Source organism: Ornithorhynchus anatinus, chromosome 12, assembly GCF_004115215.2.
Source record: "Ornithorhynchus anatinus isolate Pmale09 chromosome 12, mOrnAna1.pri.v4, whole genome shotgun sequence".
NCBI lineage: Eukaryota > Metazoa > Chordata > Mammalia > Monotremata > Ornithorhynchidae > Ornithorhynchus > Ornithorhynchus anatinus.
Window position 1 is genome coordinate 16,364,387 of NC_041739.1, and position 18,818 is coordinate 16,383,204.

Sequence of the window (18,818 nt, forward strand, 5' to 3'; positions counted from 1 at the left end):
GAGAAATGTCACCAGATGCAACATCAAGTAGCAACTATAAATAGTGCCAACTTGTCGTTTAGCCTAAAACTCCATTATCTCCTTCACCCTGACAAAATAGGATTTGGAAACATTTGACATTCAAAGGAAAAGGGTAACAGGCTTTCAAAAAAACGATAAAATGCAAACTGCCCCATGTGTCCATTAAATATGACTTGATTTGGTCTTTCCTCTCCCTTATGAAGGGATAGTGATTTGAATATTCTAATTTCTTTTCACAGCCTGCACAAACACAGATGTCAGAGTTACTCTTAAAGAAGAGAAAATGATAGTTTCAACCACTGAAGATGTTAAGTAAAAAACGCAAAATGATTTAGCAAACATATTTATTCACCTTCCCTCTTTATTCATTTCTACCTTTCGTCACATCCTCTCTCAACCCCATCTTATCTTTACTAGGAAGCAGCCAGTATACCCCTGTGGAACAGGGGATCATATCTTCAAGCGGAGCCAGGGTGGGGAACTGTGATGAGTCAACAGCTAGGACAAGCAAATTAGCTAACTCTCTACCCAAACGATCCTAGCAGAGACACCTTAACAGCCTGGTTTGGCATCATGTCCCATTCGGGCATCAGCCCTACCGCAGGCCTTTCTAAATCACGTTAAATCCTAATATACTGTGATGGGAAAATGAACTTTCAATGGAAATTAAAATATGTGCAAATCAGGCTTCATTTGCACCGTATGTTGATGTTATAACACTCGGATTGGTAGTACTGTATGATGTGGGCTTTTGAAACCTGAGGATGGCAGATATTACTGCACTCTTACTGTCTCCCTCGATCTCATAGGAGAAATGAGGGCTCAGTCAGGGAAGGTCTCCTGGAGGAAATGTGATTTTAGTAAGGCTTTGAAGGTGGGGGGAGTGGTGGTCTGTCATATATGACAGAGGAGGGAGTTCCACGCCAGATGGGGGATGTGGGCAAAATGGTCATCCTGGTATTTTTAACACCATGGCTCTCACTTGTTACAGTCATATGATGTACATCAACTTAAAGAATACACATACCTGCTTCTTGGAAGAAACATGGACTCCTTGATGAACACTGAACCAGAAAGAAGGATATACCAACAGGTACCAATGTCATCGGGGCTGAAGGGAAAGAAAGTAAAGGCTATTAGATACAAGTCTTACAATAAATGAAAGTAAGAGCATGCCAGAGAAACACTGTAACAAGTCAGCTTCTCCTGTATACTAACGCGGACAAAGTTTCCTCTGATTCAGTCCCTGACTAAAGTGCTTCATGGACTGACCGGGAGAGGAAGGAACAAGGGGTAATCCCAGACTCTTATCTCTACCCTCTAATTCTCTCCTCTCCTTGCCCATCTTTGCCGGCAGCGTCTTTTCTATGAATAGCTTCTTTATGAAGCGGTCACAAGGTGCACTGAGTCATCATATCCTGTCATGTAGGATGCTACATGAGGGTGTCGTAAAGTGAATGGGCCTGCTCGAAGGTTTCAATTGGTTTAGTTTTTCTCCACAAAAAGGTTCTTGACCCTGATTGAGAGGGTTTTAATCCCGTGCCCACAGTCTGAAAAACACCCTGAAGAAGGTTGTCGAGTTTATGGAGGTAAGGACTCTAAGAAATAACCAATCCAATCCAGAGTCATCCCAATCAGAAATAACCCAACACAGGAAGGACTTCTCTAGGCACCTGTGGGCTCCTTAAGCCACCCAGTGTTGACCTAAATAAAATACCATGATGCTTCTTGTCTCAAAATGCCTAAGGGAAGTAGTGTGGCCTAATGCAAAGGGAACAGGCCTGGGATTATCTTGAATCTATCCCCACACTTTAGCGCAGTGCTTGGCTCTTCATAAATGCTTAACAAATACCATGACTACCAATTCTACTGATTTTGGAAAATGAAGATGTTTCTATATATAAATTATTACAGATACATAAAATACCAAATTCAATAGCAAAATGTCATATAATGATTTTAGAATTCAAAGAGTATGATCTTTTTAGTTTAAATAATTGCTATGAAATGATCGACATTTCTTGCTCTCCTAGCTTTGCAGTATGGACTATCACTTGATCTCCAAGATACTTTCTTAACCAATATTCAACACTGCTCAGTACTCAGATCCACTTTATCAGTCATAAATTTTTTATGGTATTTGTTAAGAATTTACTATGCACCAAGAACTGTTCTAAGCACTGGAGTAGATACAAGAAAATTAGTTGGGACACACTCTATTCCACATGTGGACTCACAGTCCAACAAGAAGGCAATAGGATTTAATTGCCATTTTGCAGATGAGGAAAATGAAGTTAAGTGATTTGCTCAAGATCACTTGGAGTCAGAGGTCACGGGTTCTAATCCAGGCTCTGCCACTTGTCAGCTGTGTGACTTTGGGCAAGTCACTTCACTTCTCTGAGCCTCAGATACCTCATCTGTAAAATAGGGATTAAGACTGTGAGCCGGGTGACAACCTGATCACACTGTATCCCCCCAGTGCTTAGAACAGTGCTTTGCACAAAGTAAGCATTTAACAAACGCCATTATTATTATTACATGGGAGGCAAGTGGAAGACCTGGGATTAGAACCCAAGGTTTTCTGGCTCTCAGGCCCATGCTTTTTCTACAAGGTCACATAGCTACCAAATGTTCTTTAACCCTACAGTAAACAAATTCAGGTTAGGTCACTTTAAAATGTTTTCAAATTTTGACACGAGCAAATAAATCAAAAGAATGCACTTCTAAATTAAGATTAATCATTTTATTACCACTTCCACAATTTTTTGAGCTTTTCTTTGCATCCAACACTCAATTAAGAGTTCAAACGTAAGTAAAGCCCACTAAACTTCCATAATAAAAAGTGACAGTACTATTATTAAATATTGTGCATGACTGTGTAAGTAGGATATGTACTGCCAAGTTCATGACTACTTTAAAAAAAGTTTAACTGACAGTAAATGACAGAGCTATCAAAATGAACCCAAATGAAAGTGAGCCAGAAGAAAAATGGCATAAGAGAAAACAGGAATTATACATCAACTACTACACCAGTCCTTGATCTTAAAATGGGTGATCTGACATGATTGTTGTTTTTTCCAGTGAGGGTAATCATGTGAGATAAACCATCATCAAAAGCATTTACTGAGGAGGTGCTTGGGAACATAGATTCCTGCCACAGAGAAGCTTACAATTAATGAAACATTTATTAGAGTACAAGGCTACTGAAGTGCTAGAACATACCACTGAACAAATATTTCACCTTAGACTGGGCACAAGCATGGAAAGACAACTACTGTAAAAATCACACGTCAAGAGAAATATTAGGCTTCCAATGTTTTGGAAACCTCCCCGTCAACTAGTGCCTTCTCTGAATACAAAGTCAGCCATATGAACATAGTACTCTAACTTGAAGTTTTGCTCGTGACAAAAATCTGTGTCGAAGAGAATCCACACTGCAGTATGAAGGCCTGGAGTGCTACTGTATTCTCACATACAATTCCTTTTGCCGTCACCACCATGTTTTCTTCAGATAGAAGTGGTAAAAGAAAATTTTTTCCTAATTCTCCACATTCAAATGAGTTTACAACTCAGAATTATTCTGACACTGGTCATAAGAAAGCCCGAGTACTAACTGATAACCAATAAGGTAGACAGAATCGAATTCCCAGGAAACCTTACCTAGCATTGTGACCCCAGACATCTATCCCATTTTGTTCATGCCAGATTTTATGCCTTATCCAGGGATTGTTCATGCCAGATTTTATGCCTTACCCAGGGAAATTCTCTGGGGAAAGGATTGGTCTGAGGAATCTCAGAGATTTAGGTCAGTTCATCAGCTTCATCATCAATAGGCGTCCATATGCAGGGTACTGTACTAGACATCCCCAGTCATCCACGAGGCTGATTTGAATTCCTTTTCTAAAGAGAAGCTCAAGTACACTTTATTATCCCTAATCGACCCACAACTGATTCTTCAGATCCAGAGCAGGTTGGATCCCTGTTCCACCACCCACAAAACCCAGCTGGTATAAACTTGCTAAGGCAGGCAAGATGACAAGGGAAGATTGCAGAAGGGAAGAGGAGCAGCAAGGGTGAGTGGAAAGAAAATGAGACTGGGAGTCACAGCACTTGGGTACCAATCCTCGTTCTACCAGTTGGCTGTTGAATGATCGTGGGCAGGTCACTTAGCTGCTCTGTGCCACAGTTTCCTCATCTGTAAAATCAAGATTCAATACCCAGTCTTCCTCTTACTTCGACTGGGAGCCCCAAGTGGGATAGGGACTGTGTGTCTGACTCGACTGCCTGGCATTTAGCCCTGTATCTAAAAAGTGCTAAGGGGTTACACTTAACAAATATCACTATTATTAGTATAATGGTTCACTTAGCTGAGTCAGGTCAGACTTCGATGCCTAAAGGTTCTCTGCTGTCAACCTACACCTCTCTACCTGTTTTAAACCTGGGCGTGGGCCAGAGGCAAGCAAATACACATATGCCTCCTGAATTACAGTGCCTGCAAATCCTAGCAGCCCAGAGCAACCCACAAAGACACATTACACAGGCACAGTGTATTTTTCTCCATTTCCACCTACCCAAATTCCTGCCAGTTTGAGAAGTCAACCAACTCCCTCTCAATCCAGATTCTCCCCTCCCCACCCCCCCACAAGTTATTCGGTCTCTTCACCCAAGCATGCAGAGGGTATACAGACATAACATAACCTGCAGCTTCTAAAGTCAGAAGACAGCTTGACTGCTTTATAAACGGCAGGAGATAAAAGGAGATGAGAAACAAAGCTGACTTCCATGAATATACAGAGAACTGTCCTTTTGTTTTTGAAGATAACGTTATTGACAGTGGAAAAACTACACATGCATCAGGGTTTAAACTGAAAAGAAGGATTAAGAACCACATTTGCTTCCACAATATGCACACAATGACAGAGGCTTGCTATCCTAGTATGTTTGCCCATCCCAGCCCCTTTATCTGTTTGTATATATTTTTATTACCCTATTCATTTTGTTAATGAGATGTACATCCCCTTGATTCTATTGACTGGTATTGTTTTTGTCTGCCTGTCTCTCCCAATTAGACTGTAAACCCGTCAGTGGACAGGGATTGTCTCTATCTGTTGTCCAACTGTACATTCCAAGCACTTAATACAGTGCTCTGCACATAGTAAGCGCTCAATAAATACTATTGAATGAATGAATAAATCTGTTTTGCAGATTGTCTCTTGGAATCTTCAGAGTCTTTCTGCTCAAGAACAACTCCTCTCCCAGGCTTGTCTGTCAGCTGCAGAACTCTCCCAACGATCCACAGCTCTGAGCTTCATTATATTTAAAAATCTATCTTTCCTTTCCTTCCTTCCTTTATGACACTTCATCATAAAGCAGCTGCCTAATATCAGGCTGGCATCCACTCTCAACACATGTCTTGCCCAAGGAAGATGTGTTCCCGTACACACTTGCCTTAATGCTGGTGAACTGGCCGTGTTGCAAGACCTTGTAATTAGTTACCTCGTCCTGCTGCTGAAGAAGCTTAAAGGATCTTCTTTAGTAGGTTCATGTCTCAACGCCACATAGGTTAGATCTTTACTGACCTTCAACTTGGTATGAAACTGGAAACATTGAGAAACTCTGTCCTCAATCTGGTCTTCACTGCTTATGCATTTGGGGACGACCAGGAAACACTACAAATTCAGCTGGATGCAAACCTCATCAGAAGTGCGAGATAATCATCAAGTTCCGTGCTTTTGCGGCACATACCCAGGAAGACGTGCAGATGACTATGAGTCAGTTGCAGATTTGGCATTGAACTATGGACTGACAGTAAAGTTACGTACTAGCCTGTGCCCACAGAAAGTTTCACATAAGCCAGTGTAGCTTGGGGGATGGAGCACAAGTCTGGGAGTCGGAAGGACCTGGGTTCTAATCCCAGTTCCACCAAATGTCTACTGTGTGACCTTCGGCAAGTCACTTAACTCTCTGTGCTTGTTACCTCAGCTGCAAAATGGGGGTAAATGTGAGCCTCATGTGGGACAGGGATTGTGTAGGTAGCAGAATTTGGGGACAGTAATAATAATAATAATAATTATGGTACTTGTGAGAAGCAGCGTGGCTCAGTGGAAAGAGCATGGGCTTGGAAGTCAGAGGTCATGGGTTTAATCCTCATTCCCCTGTATCTACCCCAGCGCTTAGAACGGTGCTCTGTACGTAGTAAGCGCTTAACAAATAGCAACATTATTATTAATAATCCTGGCTCCTCCACTTGTCAGCTGTGTGACTTTGCGCAAGTCACTTCACTTCTCTGTGCCTCACTTACCTCTTCTGTAAAATGGGGATTAGGACTGTGAGCCCCTCGTGGGACAACCTGATCACCTTGTATCTGCCCCTGCACCGATTAGAACAGTGCTTTGCACATAGTAAGCACTTAACAAATGCCATCACTATTATTATTGCTATGTGGCAAGCACAATTCTGATTGCTGGGGTAGATACAAGTTAATCAGATTCAACACAATCATTACATTCTATATAATAGAGGCATAGAGACTAAAGAGCACAGGGCTGGAAGTCAAGGGATCTGGGTTCTAATCCAAGATCTGCCCACTTGTCTGCTGTGTGACCTGGGCAAGTCACTTAACTTCTCTGTGCCTCAGTTATCCCAACTGGAAAATGGGGATTAAGACTGCGAGCCCCATGAGGGACATGGACTGTATCCAATCTGATTAGCTTGCATCAATAAATACCACTGAAGTTGAAGTACCCCAGTACTTAGTAAAATGCCTGGCACATAGTAAGTGCTTAAATACCATAAAAAACCCTGCCTTTTCACTTGCCTATCATGAGATCTTGGGCAAGTCACGACTTCTCTGGGCCTCAGTTTCCTCATCTGTAAAATGAGATTAAAATCCCATCCTCCTGCCTGTAAACTATGAGACTCATGTGGGACAGGAAATATATTCCAACACATAGTACTGTGCTTATCACATAGAAACATTTAAGAAATACCATAATTATCATTACTACTCATATACTCCACTGCCTTGCTTTACTCTAATGGTGGTGGGATAGGAGAGAGTAGGGCACCTTCAATCTGAACTAATCTCTTGGTGGCACCTTCAAATTAGAACTCACCAACATCTGCTTAGCAAATTACTGTCTTGATAAGTCTTTTTTCGATACCTGTTTATCAATCAATGATCAATCAATCAATGGTAACATTGAGCACTTCCTATGTGTAGAACACTGTACTAAGTGCTTGGAAGAGTACAATGCAACAGAGTTGGTAGAGACAAGCTAACACTCTGGGGGGAGACAATATAAGGACATAATTTACAGATAGGTATGTAAGTGCTGAGGGTTTATTTTTGAACTGAAATTTTTAGGACACCTGAATTATGATATGATATCAAATGCTTAGGTAAGGTCTATGAAAGGGTCTTGGTGTTGCTGCTCAATCACTGCATTTAAATAGTAAAAAAGGCAGGAAGAGAAGTTTAGAGTATAAGAAAATAGTAAAGTAGACCCCGTGTTAATTCATACATGCAGTTACTTTACTGGATCATAAAACAATAATAATTATGGTATTTGTTAAGCACCAGGCAATCTGCATCATTCAAAGAGAATTATGCACAGGAAGAAAACACATTTTTTCCCACATATGGAATTTTAAAGATAGTAAAATTTAGAATCAACATACATTCTATTACAGAAGTTTTGCCAAATTTTTAAATGCATTTGAGAATAGTATTAAATGCAACTAACAATCCTGAGAAGATAACCTCTCCTATTCTCCTAACAAAGGGCTATTATGTTTAAATTGATATAGGATAACCAAGTTTGGAGAAACTGACAAAAGGGAAATCATATATGAAATTAATATGAAAGTGTGTTGAAATGCCGCTTCACATATATCTACATCACAATTCAAATACAGTAAATAAGAGATTCAAAAATTTCTATAAAATAGCTTAAAGAATTTTTGAGGCATCCATCCTGTGAAATGCTGCAAGTAGTATCTACTGAGCAATTTGCCTATGGAATAATCCTACATTTTGAGTAATGTGATGCACCATTTGAATGCTAAGGTTTTTGGTGACTTAGATGCTCATGAATCATTGACTGGTGGCAGAAAAACGCTACGTGGAAAAATTTGACTCCTGATGATTAGGACCAAAGGTTTTACCTTGCAAGTTAATACAAGGGCAGAAATAACGAAACAATTTCATAAGAATCCCTGTGGGTCTATAATGACTTCATAACAATAGTACATACACTATGACATGTCACTAATTCACGTCCACTTCTAAACAGTAGAAAAAGCACAATTTTTAATTCAGAAAACCTGACAAATATAAAATGGATTAGTACTTTCATTTAATTAATGGTATTTACTGAGCGCTTACTGTGCACAGAGTACAAAACAACAGAGTTGGTAGAACGACTTACTCCAGGTATTCAAAATTTAAACTGTAAGCATTCACGAACCTATAAAATCTCTATAAAAAGACACGGAGGTGATGTTTAGTTAGGATATTAAAGTACTGCAATGTTGTAGCACTGGATTTTTGAAGAATAATGTATATTCTTCCTGAAGGTCAGGGAATGAAACACTACAAGGAAAAGAAAGATGATTATTAAATGTCACCTTTGATTCAAGGGAAGCTGGTTGTTAACTGGCCAATTTTAGTGCCCTTGCTTTCAATCATATTGCAAACACTTGACCTCATGGCAGTTTTAGTTCTGTAATGCTATTCATTCTTACATCTTGAGATTTTGTTCACCCCATATTACCTTCTGCTCCAAATCAAAACTACAAAAACATCTCTTCAGTGAAGCAGGTACTGATGATGAAAATCACCACACAAAAACAGAACTGACCAAAACTGTATTTACCAATATTTTACAGGAAAGCTATTAGATTAATCTCTAGGTTCTCATACTGAAATCATGTCTAAGGCAAACTTGTAAGAATCACATTAAAAATTAAAACTGAGGGCAGGGAGGTAAAAGCTCACCATTTCTACTAGCAAACAACTTGTCTTGACTGAAGTCTTTATTCAGTACCTGTTTATTTATGAAGAACCGACTGCCAAGTTCTTGGATTTATTTGTCCTAATGGCAAACACTGGCTACGCTCTCCATGGAAAATGTTGTCGCAGTGACAGATAGAAACAAAAACTTCTAATTTACTGCAGTGCAGATATGGCTGAAGTCCAATACAACTTTGCCAACTGTCTGGTTATCAGAAGGTAGAGGTAAAACAGCAAAGGACAGACTTAGGCACTTCCTCTTTGAAGTAACAATTCTATTGGATGATGATTCAGGAATGCTATGAGAGCATTAACAAGGAGATTACCTCTTCAATCTCCTACTACAACGCAGTGCTCGCACTTTGCTCCTCTAATACTCACTGTACCTCCACCTCATGTGTCTCATCACCAACCCCTTGTCCACATCCTCCCTCTGGCCTGGACCTACCTCCCCCTTCCCAACTGATAGACCACCACTCTCCTCATCTTCAAAGCTATTAAACTAATATCTGCTCCAGGAGACCTTCACTTACCTAACCCCTCATTTCTCCACCATTTTCATTCACTCTCCCCTCTGCATCGCTTATGCTCTTGCGTCTATAACCCTTAAGCTCTTTTAATATTCACCCAAGCCCCAAAACCCTTACTTATGTACAAGTTCTTATACTTTTCCCTTTCCCCTACCTGTAATTCAATGTGTGTCTCCCACTCTAGACTGTTAACTGCTTGTGGGCGGGGATCAGGTCTAGGTACCTCATTAAATCATCTCTGAGGCAAACATGCAAGAATGGATCACATTAAAAATTGAAACTGAGGGTGCCCAACATTTCTGTTGTACTTTACTCTTGAAAGCGCTTCACACAGTGCTCTGCACTCAATAAATACCCTTGACTGATTGCATGAAACATTATTGAGAATCACTATGTTAATCCTGACAACTCAAACAGCCATATTTTGGATCAACACTGGAAGAAAGAATTGGAAGTTGACTATTTTTTCTGTCCACCCGATCTATATAGACAGGTAATCAAAATAATCCAGATCTCGCACCAGATTCAGAAAGGAGGCAAGCTTGTACTCTTTCCTCAGACACATCAATCACAAATCTCATTATTTTAGCCCATTCCAAGTACAGGAATCTTAGTGAGAGGCTCCTGGGCACCACTTCTGACCAAGGGGAGAGGCCCACAGTGAGTCCCGCAACTCTACATCATAAAGTAGACTCAGTGTATCTCAGTTACCCAAAATATCTAGGCATCCAAAATAAGATTTAGCACCCACAATTTAGAATGAAAGAGACTCTGTTAAAGGTAGTTGGTGTCAGGCTCCCCGAAAAAGTTTATCGTTCATGCAGCTTTATTCCTACTAATGGAAAAACTAAAACTGGTGCCCAATTTGAAACACAGATTAATCCCTTATTTTCTAAATCCAATCTTCTCCACTCCCTCTAGTAGAATCTTAATGTAGATTTTTATCTGGATTGCTACAAAAGCATCCATACACTACAGTTTTTTGAACAATGTTTTCTGCACACAGTAGGTGTATTATAAATATCGTAGACCATCATTTCAAAGCTATTATGACCTTCTATATAATACAATTAAAAACGGCTGTCCACATCAGTTTTAATCTAGGTGTGGGCTAAAAATGTGGACATTCTAAATAAGAAGACAATAAGAGGTTTCAATGTGTTTGTGAAGAAGTGTTGCATTAGTGAGATATTAAAAACCTCTTTCAGCCCCTGAGGAAAAGATTTAGTTCACTAAATTACACACAAAAGGAAGAGAGGAAACACTTACTAGTATAAAACTTCATTGGCTTCATGTCTTTCGTATCTCACAGTTTCACACATTAACCTACAAAAGAAATTTGAAAAAACTTGAAAGATCAGAGGACATTTTTAATGTTTTAAATAATAATCCAATAAAATGGTTTGCAGTAATAGAAATTACAATTTTCAATGGAACTTTCAAAACTTATTTAAAATCTTAAATGAATCACAATTATTTGACCTAAATTCTGAACTTCCCAAACAAAATCTGTATAATTGGAAATTAATTTATGGAAATCTTTTGTAAATTGAACATTTGGTGAACTGCAATTATTTTCAATAATACTTGGCTCCAAAATTACTTCTTCTCAAAACAGCTTTTAATGATAGTCATATTACTGCATTTGTAACAGCTCAACTAATCACAAAAAAATTAACAAGCAATTGAAAGACCAGCTTATGGACAAGCAGCACTTAACTCATCAATGCAAAATCATTTAAGGAATGAAAACTAGGCTATTTAAATAAATTCAGCATTCATACCCTGGTATAATAGAAGAACTGAATAGACATTCCTGACTGAAAGAAACAGTCTAGTGTGAGATTGGGGGAGCACAAAAGAAGAAGAGTGACACACTGTTGCCATAACACAGGATGACTATAATGCAATGCAACATGGTCAGGGATGCCTTCTAAAATTTGCTTCAAAAAAAAAAAAAATCAAGATTGTGGGGCTACACTCTTCAATAGTCATCAGTATTGAAAAGAAAAACATTTTGGCTATTTAAAATTCATTGTTTACTGGAAACGAACTTTGAACAGTCCCAAATTAGTGATCTACAGTTATTAGTGGATACTGATAAGTGTCAGACAAGGGGTCAGACTGGAGTGTGAGAAGCCACTTACCTTATTCTTGTAATTGTTTTAAAACCATCCTCCCAGCAGGCTTACTTGCCACTGACACAATGGTTGAACAATTGTGATTATTTGGTAATGAGGACTTGTTGGAAAACAACAACTATAAGTGTGCAGGAATACCTACATCTCTTTTTCAAGTCAAAATCTCAAAGGTAAAAAATACATTCTACAAATCCATCCAAAATGGATGTCAAGCCCAAATATGAACAGGCCCCGTTTTCCCTTATTGAGTCACTGTGCTGGATACTAATATGGCTGGGGAAACTGAGTCTCACATGGTGCACCCATTCACAACCTACACAAAACACCGCACAGCATCCTGAGAAGAAATGGGGCAGATGGCATTCTTATACCCTCTGCCCACTCAAGTCCATAAAGGTATCCCTTTGGGGGCTTAAGAGAAGCAATATGGTACAGTGGATAGAGCATGGGCCTGGAAGTCAAAAGGCAGGGGCTAAATCCTGGCTCCACCACTCATTTGCTATGTGACCTTGGGAAAGTCACTTCACTTCTCTGTGCCTCAGTGACTTCATCTATAAAATGGGGATTGAGACTGTGAGCCCCACACAGGACAGGGACTGTGTCCAATCTGATTTGCTTGTATCCACCCTAGCACTTAGTGAGAAGCAGCGTGGCTCAGTGGAAGGAGCATGGGCTTTGGAGTCAGGGCTCATGAGTTCGAATCCCAGATCTGCCACTTGTCAGCTGTGTGACTGTGGGCAAGTCACTTAACTTCTCTGTGCCTCATTTCCCTCATCTGTAAAATGGGGATGAAGACTGTGAGCCCCACGTGGGACAATCTGATTCCCCTATGTCTACCCCAGCGCTTAGAACAGTGCTCGGCACATAGTAAGCGCTTAACAAATACCAACATTATTATTATTATTACACATGGTAAATGCTTAACAAATACCACAGTAATAATAATAATTACTAGTAATGGTAGTATTAAACTAGGTAGGTCACCAGTGTTGATATTCTTATCTTTGTCCTGCATTAATAACCCTCAAAAAGCATACCACAGTGGCATGTTGGACCAACTAATCTTCCAAGCCAATTCCCTTGGTAACTTGGCCACCTCTACTCACACTTTTACTTATCACTGTTCTTTCTCCTCCTTCTCCTAGGCATCCACACCAAATGAAGCAGAGAGGGAGGAGTGAAAGACTGGCTAGGCCAGCAGTGGAAACAGTCTGATTCTACAGAAAGCTTCTTTTTTTCCCCTTCCCTCTTGAAAATGGTGACAACAGTGCAGTCTGAGACCCTGCAACATAGACATAAACTACTTGAGGGTGGAGGCCATATCTTTTACTTTTAATGTATTTTTCTAAACACAATAAAATGTCCTGCACATAGCAAGCAATCAATAAATATTTCTGACTTCTCAGTACTCCACATTTTAGGAACAGTTTTAGTTCGCCCTCCAAAGCTCTAAGTATAATAGTGATTTGGTCAGAGAATGGTCACTTATCATCTGGGCAAGTGAATTTCAAAAGGTCTAATACTCAGTGGCAGTAGGTGTGTAATCAACAAGTGAAAACCAGCATGGCCTAGTAGAAAGAGCACTGGGCTGAGAGTCAGAGGACCTGGGTTCAAATCTTGGCTCTGCCACTAATCTAGTTTGAGACCCTGGACAAGTCATTTAACTTCCCTATGCCTCAGTCTTCTCATCTATAAATTGGGGAATTCAGTACTTGTCCTCTCTTCCACTTAGATTTGAGCCCCACATGGGACATGATGTATCCAACCTGGTTATCTTATATCTGTTCCAAGCTTGGAACACAGCACTTATTAAACCCCACTGCTATTACTGCCACTAGTGTTGGCCTTTGTTTTAAAATTTTCTCCTCATCTGAGATGGAGACAGAAATACTCTTCAATGGTACTACGTATATATAGGTGTCCTTTGATTCCTCAGGGACTCCCTGAAATTTGATTTGCTTTTGATCTGTCTAGGTTTGGTTCTCTTCAGCCTTGGCATCCCAATGTGGTTGTGCATAGTTTCTAACTCATTCTTCATTCTTTGATGTAAAACTTCAATAAACACCCCTTTTCCTTTAGGGTCATGAGAAACCACAAGGTGCCGGAAATGTATTGCTTTGCTCAAGAACCTATTTGATCTTGGAGTCTTGTACACTAAACTAGTTCTCATTTTGTCTGTCAAAGCTTGTGTGGCTACTTGACAGACTGCATCTCGGGGACATCGACACATTCAAATTGGCTTTTACTTTTTACACCATCTGTGATGTTGTCCTGAAGCTTCTTTACTGTCAACCTCTTCAAGAAAGAAGGGATTTTCACCCATTTGAACAGTGCAGATGGCTCTGAGTTAAATTCCATATTCAAGTGACAAACTAATCCATCAAATTGATCAGAACTCAGTGCTGCACAAATCAAGAGTAATTATGAGCATTCTTCTCGTATTGCTGCCGACCAGTAACACAGTCAGTTAGGGGTCACTAATTAGATGTCTGATGCAACCAAGCTGACTTTCTCTCGTTAGAAGATAGGGGAAGCTAAGTGTTGAACAGACTGAAGAGGGGAGATGCCGGAGAAGAGAGATCAGTGAGAAGAGTGATGAAGTGATCAGTGAGGAGGTGACAAGTATTTGAGCCAAGGGTGGAGAGAAATGAACAGGAGCAGGGCAGAAAAAGCTGGATTCAATGTGGGTGGTGAAAGAGAAATCAAAGAAGATTTTGCCCAGATGTGTTCAACTATTGATTATTATCAGCCTAGCTTTAATGACTCAAAAATTGTAGTAGCCAAAAAACTAGTCATCTGATCTTCCAAGGCCTTTCCAGGAAGACCAAAACAAATTGAATTTTTTTAGAACAGGAAACAAACTACTACAAGGCAATGAATCAGTTGGACTCTGATAGTTTGCCTACTAGTACTATAACATACAAAGTTAAAGTACATTAAACTGTACCCGTAGCATTTTTAGGTTAAAGAACTATTATATGGATTGATTTCAAAATTAGGGGGAAAAAAACTAAACATAAGGTTTTATCTATTTAAAACTGGCCTAACAAAAATGGCTTCAAAGATGGATTTCAAGTCTCATGAGAAGCTTTATTCCTAATCACACTCTACATATGTGTGGCACAGACCAATCTCTTCCTTGGGTAGCACTGTAAACAGAAACACCCTTCAGCTGTTGGCTACATGAGTGAAGCAGATAGGGAAAGTTCCCCACTTCCTCAGCAAGAATCTCCTGACTTTATTCCGGTTAGCAGGTCAATGCCTTTTATCGATTTATCATACTACCAGTCAACAATTTACTTTGCTCTGTGTTTGCAAAATACAGTCGGCTCAAGTGAAATAATGTCAAGCACTTGAGAAACTAAAAACCATACATGGCTTTTCAAAACAATGAATAATACAACACAGTTTGGCAGGAAAATGGTCCTGTCCACATGGTGAACAGGGAGAAAACAGCACCATTCTAATTCTAATTTTGTACTAAAGCCTTGAAACTGAATTTGGGGGAGTAACACATTCCCAAATAATCCTTATCTTTTCTTCAAAGCACTCAACCAACTCTCTTCTCCCACTATTAAGCAGTCACACTCTCGACTCTTCCCTTTCTTACCTCCCAGCTGAACCCCATTCTCAACTTAGCTGTCTCCAACCTGTTTACCTAGTGCCTATTCCTTCCTCCACAAATTCACCAGACCTCAGCCTTCCCCTCCTAAAATCCCATCTCTCCCAACAAGCCTCCCCAGATAATTATCAGCCCCCTGAATCTTAACCTTTCAGGCAGTCTCTTGCACTTACTATACATGGAAGGTTCAATTGCTTTTATTTTGACAAGCTGCTTGTGAACATTTCTTTCTCCCTTGTTAGAGTACAAACTCCTTGTGGGCTAGGAATTAATACATCCTGTGCTTCTGTTGTACTTTCCAATCCCTTAGTACACTCGGTAGGGGCTCAACAAATAGCACTCCTACTACTGCCAAAACTGTGAATATTCAGCCTTTATTATTAATTGCCAACTCAGTTCCTGAAAGAGAGGCTGGCAATTTGTGATGAGGTGTTATTTTGTTTTTTGGATAGTCTCCAAATTCCAGTTCAAAAAGGTAGCAACAGTTCTCTCACAACATAAGGCACTGAATTTCATTTTTTTTTTTATTTTTCCAAGTAATATAAGTTATAAGATAATCCTTCCAAAACAATACTTTCCCCTGGCTCTAAAGTTGGTCCTTTCCAGCAGAGACTGGGGCACATAATTATGATTTTGAAGGTTCTAGTGGACCTGTTCAAAACTCACTCTTTGTGTTTACAAATAAGTTAACTTCTCTGTGCCTCAGTTCCTCATGTATAATAAGTAAATCAAATGCCTGTTCACACTCCCACTTAGACTGTGAGCCCATGTGGGACAGGGACGGTGCCTAACAGTATTCATATCTATTCCAGTGCTAAAGAACTGTATTTGGCACATAATAAGTTTGTAACAAATGCCACAGTTATTATCAACAGTCAGTGGAATTTATAACAACAACAACAAAAATTGTGGGGATTTGTAAAGTGCTTACTATTTGCCAAGGACTGTATTGAGCGCTGGGGTAGTATAAGGTAATTGGGTTGGACACAGTCCCTCTTCCCTCATGGGGCTCACAGACAATCCCCATTTTAGATGAGGAAACTGAGGCACAGAGAAGTAACTTGCTCAAAGTCACACAGCAGACAAGTGGTGGAGCTGCAATTAGAATCTAGGACCTCTGATTCCCAGGTCCATGCTCTTTCCTCGAGGCCACTTATTGAGCACCAGGGAGTTGGACACATTCTCTGTACACAACAAGGTTACACTTTACAGAAGGAGAAATTAACATAAATAAATAATTTATTACAGTTCTGTTTTGGTTTCACAGCACAATAGTATGGGCCAAGGGTGTTGGGGGGGGGGGGCGGTGATGGTGAGATATGAGTTTTCTTCACCTTTGAAATATTTTTCAAATAGGGCTATTATACAGTAATCCCCTAACTACAAGAATGGAAGTTAAATAAGGCCAAAGTCATCCTATTTCTCTAAATGTCCTTTGTTTCCATTGTGAGGACAAAATGCCAAGCTCGATACAGCACTGGCCAAAATCACAAAAACATTTCTTGTAATTCCTAATAATATTAGCATGATATTGTTAATTACAAATCGTGAGCTAAAAAACAGCAGCTGGGTAATCAGGAGTTTTATAGTACCAATTTATTAGATTCTCCAAGCAAGAACTGTGGAGGAGACACCATTCTTAAACACCCACTCTGTCAAGTCACAGTGCATATTATGAGCTATTCTCAGATATATCCAGGGAGAATAAATCATTGGAAATAAAGGTATCAGGTCGTGGAATAATACTTTCTTAGGAAACACATATGCATAAACAATTTTCTTGATGTAGTGGGACCTCTCAAGGGGATGTTTCTAAATAAAAGCGTACTTGGAAAGTATGGGTTGGGGAATTTTAAAACCAAACCGGCTCTATTCCAAAACATACTACCAATAGATTCTCGATTGTTGAACTGCAGATCAGACCTGGGTGGTGAATTAACCGTGCCCTTCATGCAGAACCGTTTTCGAGTGTGCTGCCCTAGCTGTGGTTGATCCAACCAAGCCAGAGCTTTGCAGTGAAAGGCAGAGAGATGGAAAGGTAGCAGCATTGAGCATGATGGGGTAAGGAGCAGGTCTGGGAATGTCCAGCCCTGACCAATGTAATTTCTTGATTTCTTTATTTACATTAATGTATACCTTCCCCTCTAGACTGTAAGCTCGTTGTGGGCAGGGAATATGTACATTTATTGTTATACTGTACTCTCCCAAGCACTTAACACAGTGCTTTGTACACGATATTGGCTCAATAAATATAACTGAATGAATGAACAATGCCAGTGCTATCGCCAGGATGACTGGAGCTATCAGCTCAGGTGCACCACTGCGTCAGTTTAACCAAGTATCAGTCAATTAAGACAAGCAGCACGTCCTAGTGGAAAGCTCACGGGCCTGGGAGTCAGAGGACCTGGGGCCTAATCCCATTTATCTGCTGTGTGACCTTGTCAGTCAGTGCTTACTGTGTATCAAGGGTACTGTACTAAGTGTTTGGGAGAGTATAATAGAGCATTATAACAGACACATTCCCTGGCCACAACGAGCTTACAGTCTAGAGGGACTGGACCATGGGTAGGTCATTTCAGTTACCTCATCTGTAAAAATGGGATTAATACTCTGAGCACCATGTGGGGTATTAACTGTGTCCGACCTGATTAGCTTGTATCTATCCCAGGGCTTAATACAGTGCCTGATATCATTTAAAAAAAAAAGATGCACAATTGCCATAGTGGCAAAATACACAAGCTGAGGTGTGGTGGGATAGATGGAGAAGAGTAGAGGAGAAAGAGCCCTTATTGGGTGCTTTAAAGCCAATAATGAAAACTTTCTGCTTAATCTGAAGAATGACAACAACTGAGGTTTTTTAAATGGGAAGACGTGCCCAAATCGAGGCTTTAGATAAATGATCCAGGCAGAAGAATGAAGTATGGACTGGAGGGAGTAGAGACTGGAATGAGGAAGGTCTGCAAGAGGGCTGATGTACTATGCAATTCAGGACACTCCAGTTACCTGGACCGCCATTTGGATGGAGAGGAAAGGATGGATACTGGAGGTGTTGTGAAGAATCAACAGGATTTGGTGAATGACTGAGAACTCATTCATTCACTCATTCATTCATGATACTTGTATCATACCTGAGTTGGTGTTCTCTCAGATTAGACAACGCCTCCATTCCATGTAAGTAGGAATACACTATTTCCAGATCCTGTGAAAAACAAAAAAGACATATTTGTTAGACATTGCATATTAAATCTCCACATTTAAACAGACTTCTTGTTATGAATGCTAAAACACGGTTATCTTATTTCCGGGATATTAAGAATGAACTTGGCATTATAAAACTTTAGACAAAGCTTCCCTAATTGAATGGGTAACAAATCATTTTATGATATCAAACAATTGAGAAATAGTAGCTAAGATTTTGAAAAACAAGTTTGAATCCAAACATTATTCTCTTACACATTTCTTGTTTTATTATGTTCAAATTCATGATTGTG

The 18,818-nt window shown here is 39.8% G+C and overlaps 1 protein-coding gene across 7 annotated transcripts in view; it reads right to left on the bottom strand.

Moving 5' to 3' along the window:
• RAPGEF2 (Rap guanine nucleotide exchange factor 2) overlaps positions 1-18,548 on the bottom strand; it is a 141,707-nt gene extending 123,159 nt beyond the window's left edge. For 6 of the 7 annotated variants that reach the window (XM_029076564.2, XM_016228569.3, XM_016228571.3 and 3 more), the window contains exons 1-3: positions 18,456-18,548; positions 10,834-10,890; positions 1,049-1,132 (exon numbers count right to left, since the gene is read on the bottom strand). In XM_029076564.2, the coding sequence (XP_028932397.1) occupies positions 1,049-1,132; positions 10,834-10,890; positions 18,456-18,493 (179 nt within the window). In that variant the 5' untranslated portion in view covers positions 18,494-18,548. The remainder of the gene's footprint in view (positions 1-1,048; positions 1,133-10,833; positions 10,891-18,455) is intronic. The other variant, XM_016228574.3, reaches the window with a different exon arrangement.
• Positions 18,549-18,818: the final 270 nt, after the last annotated feature.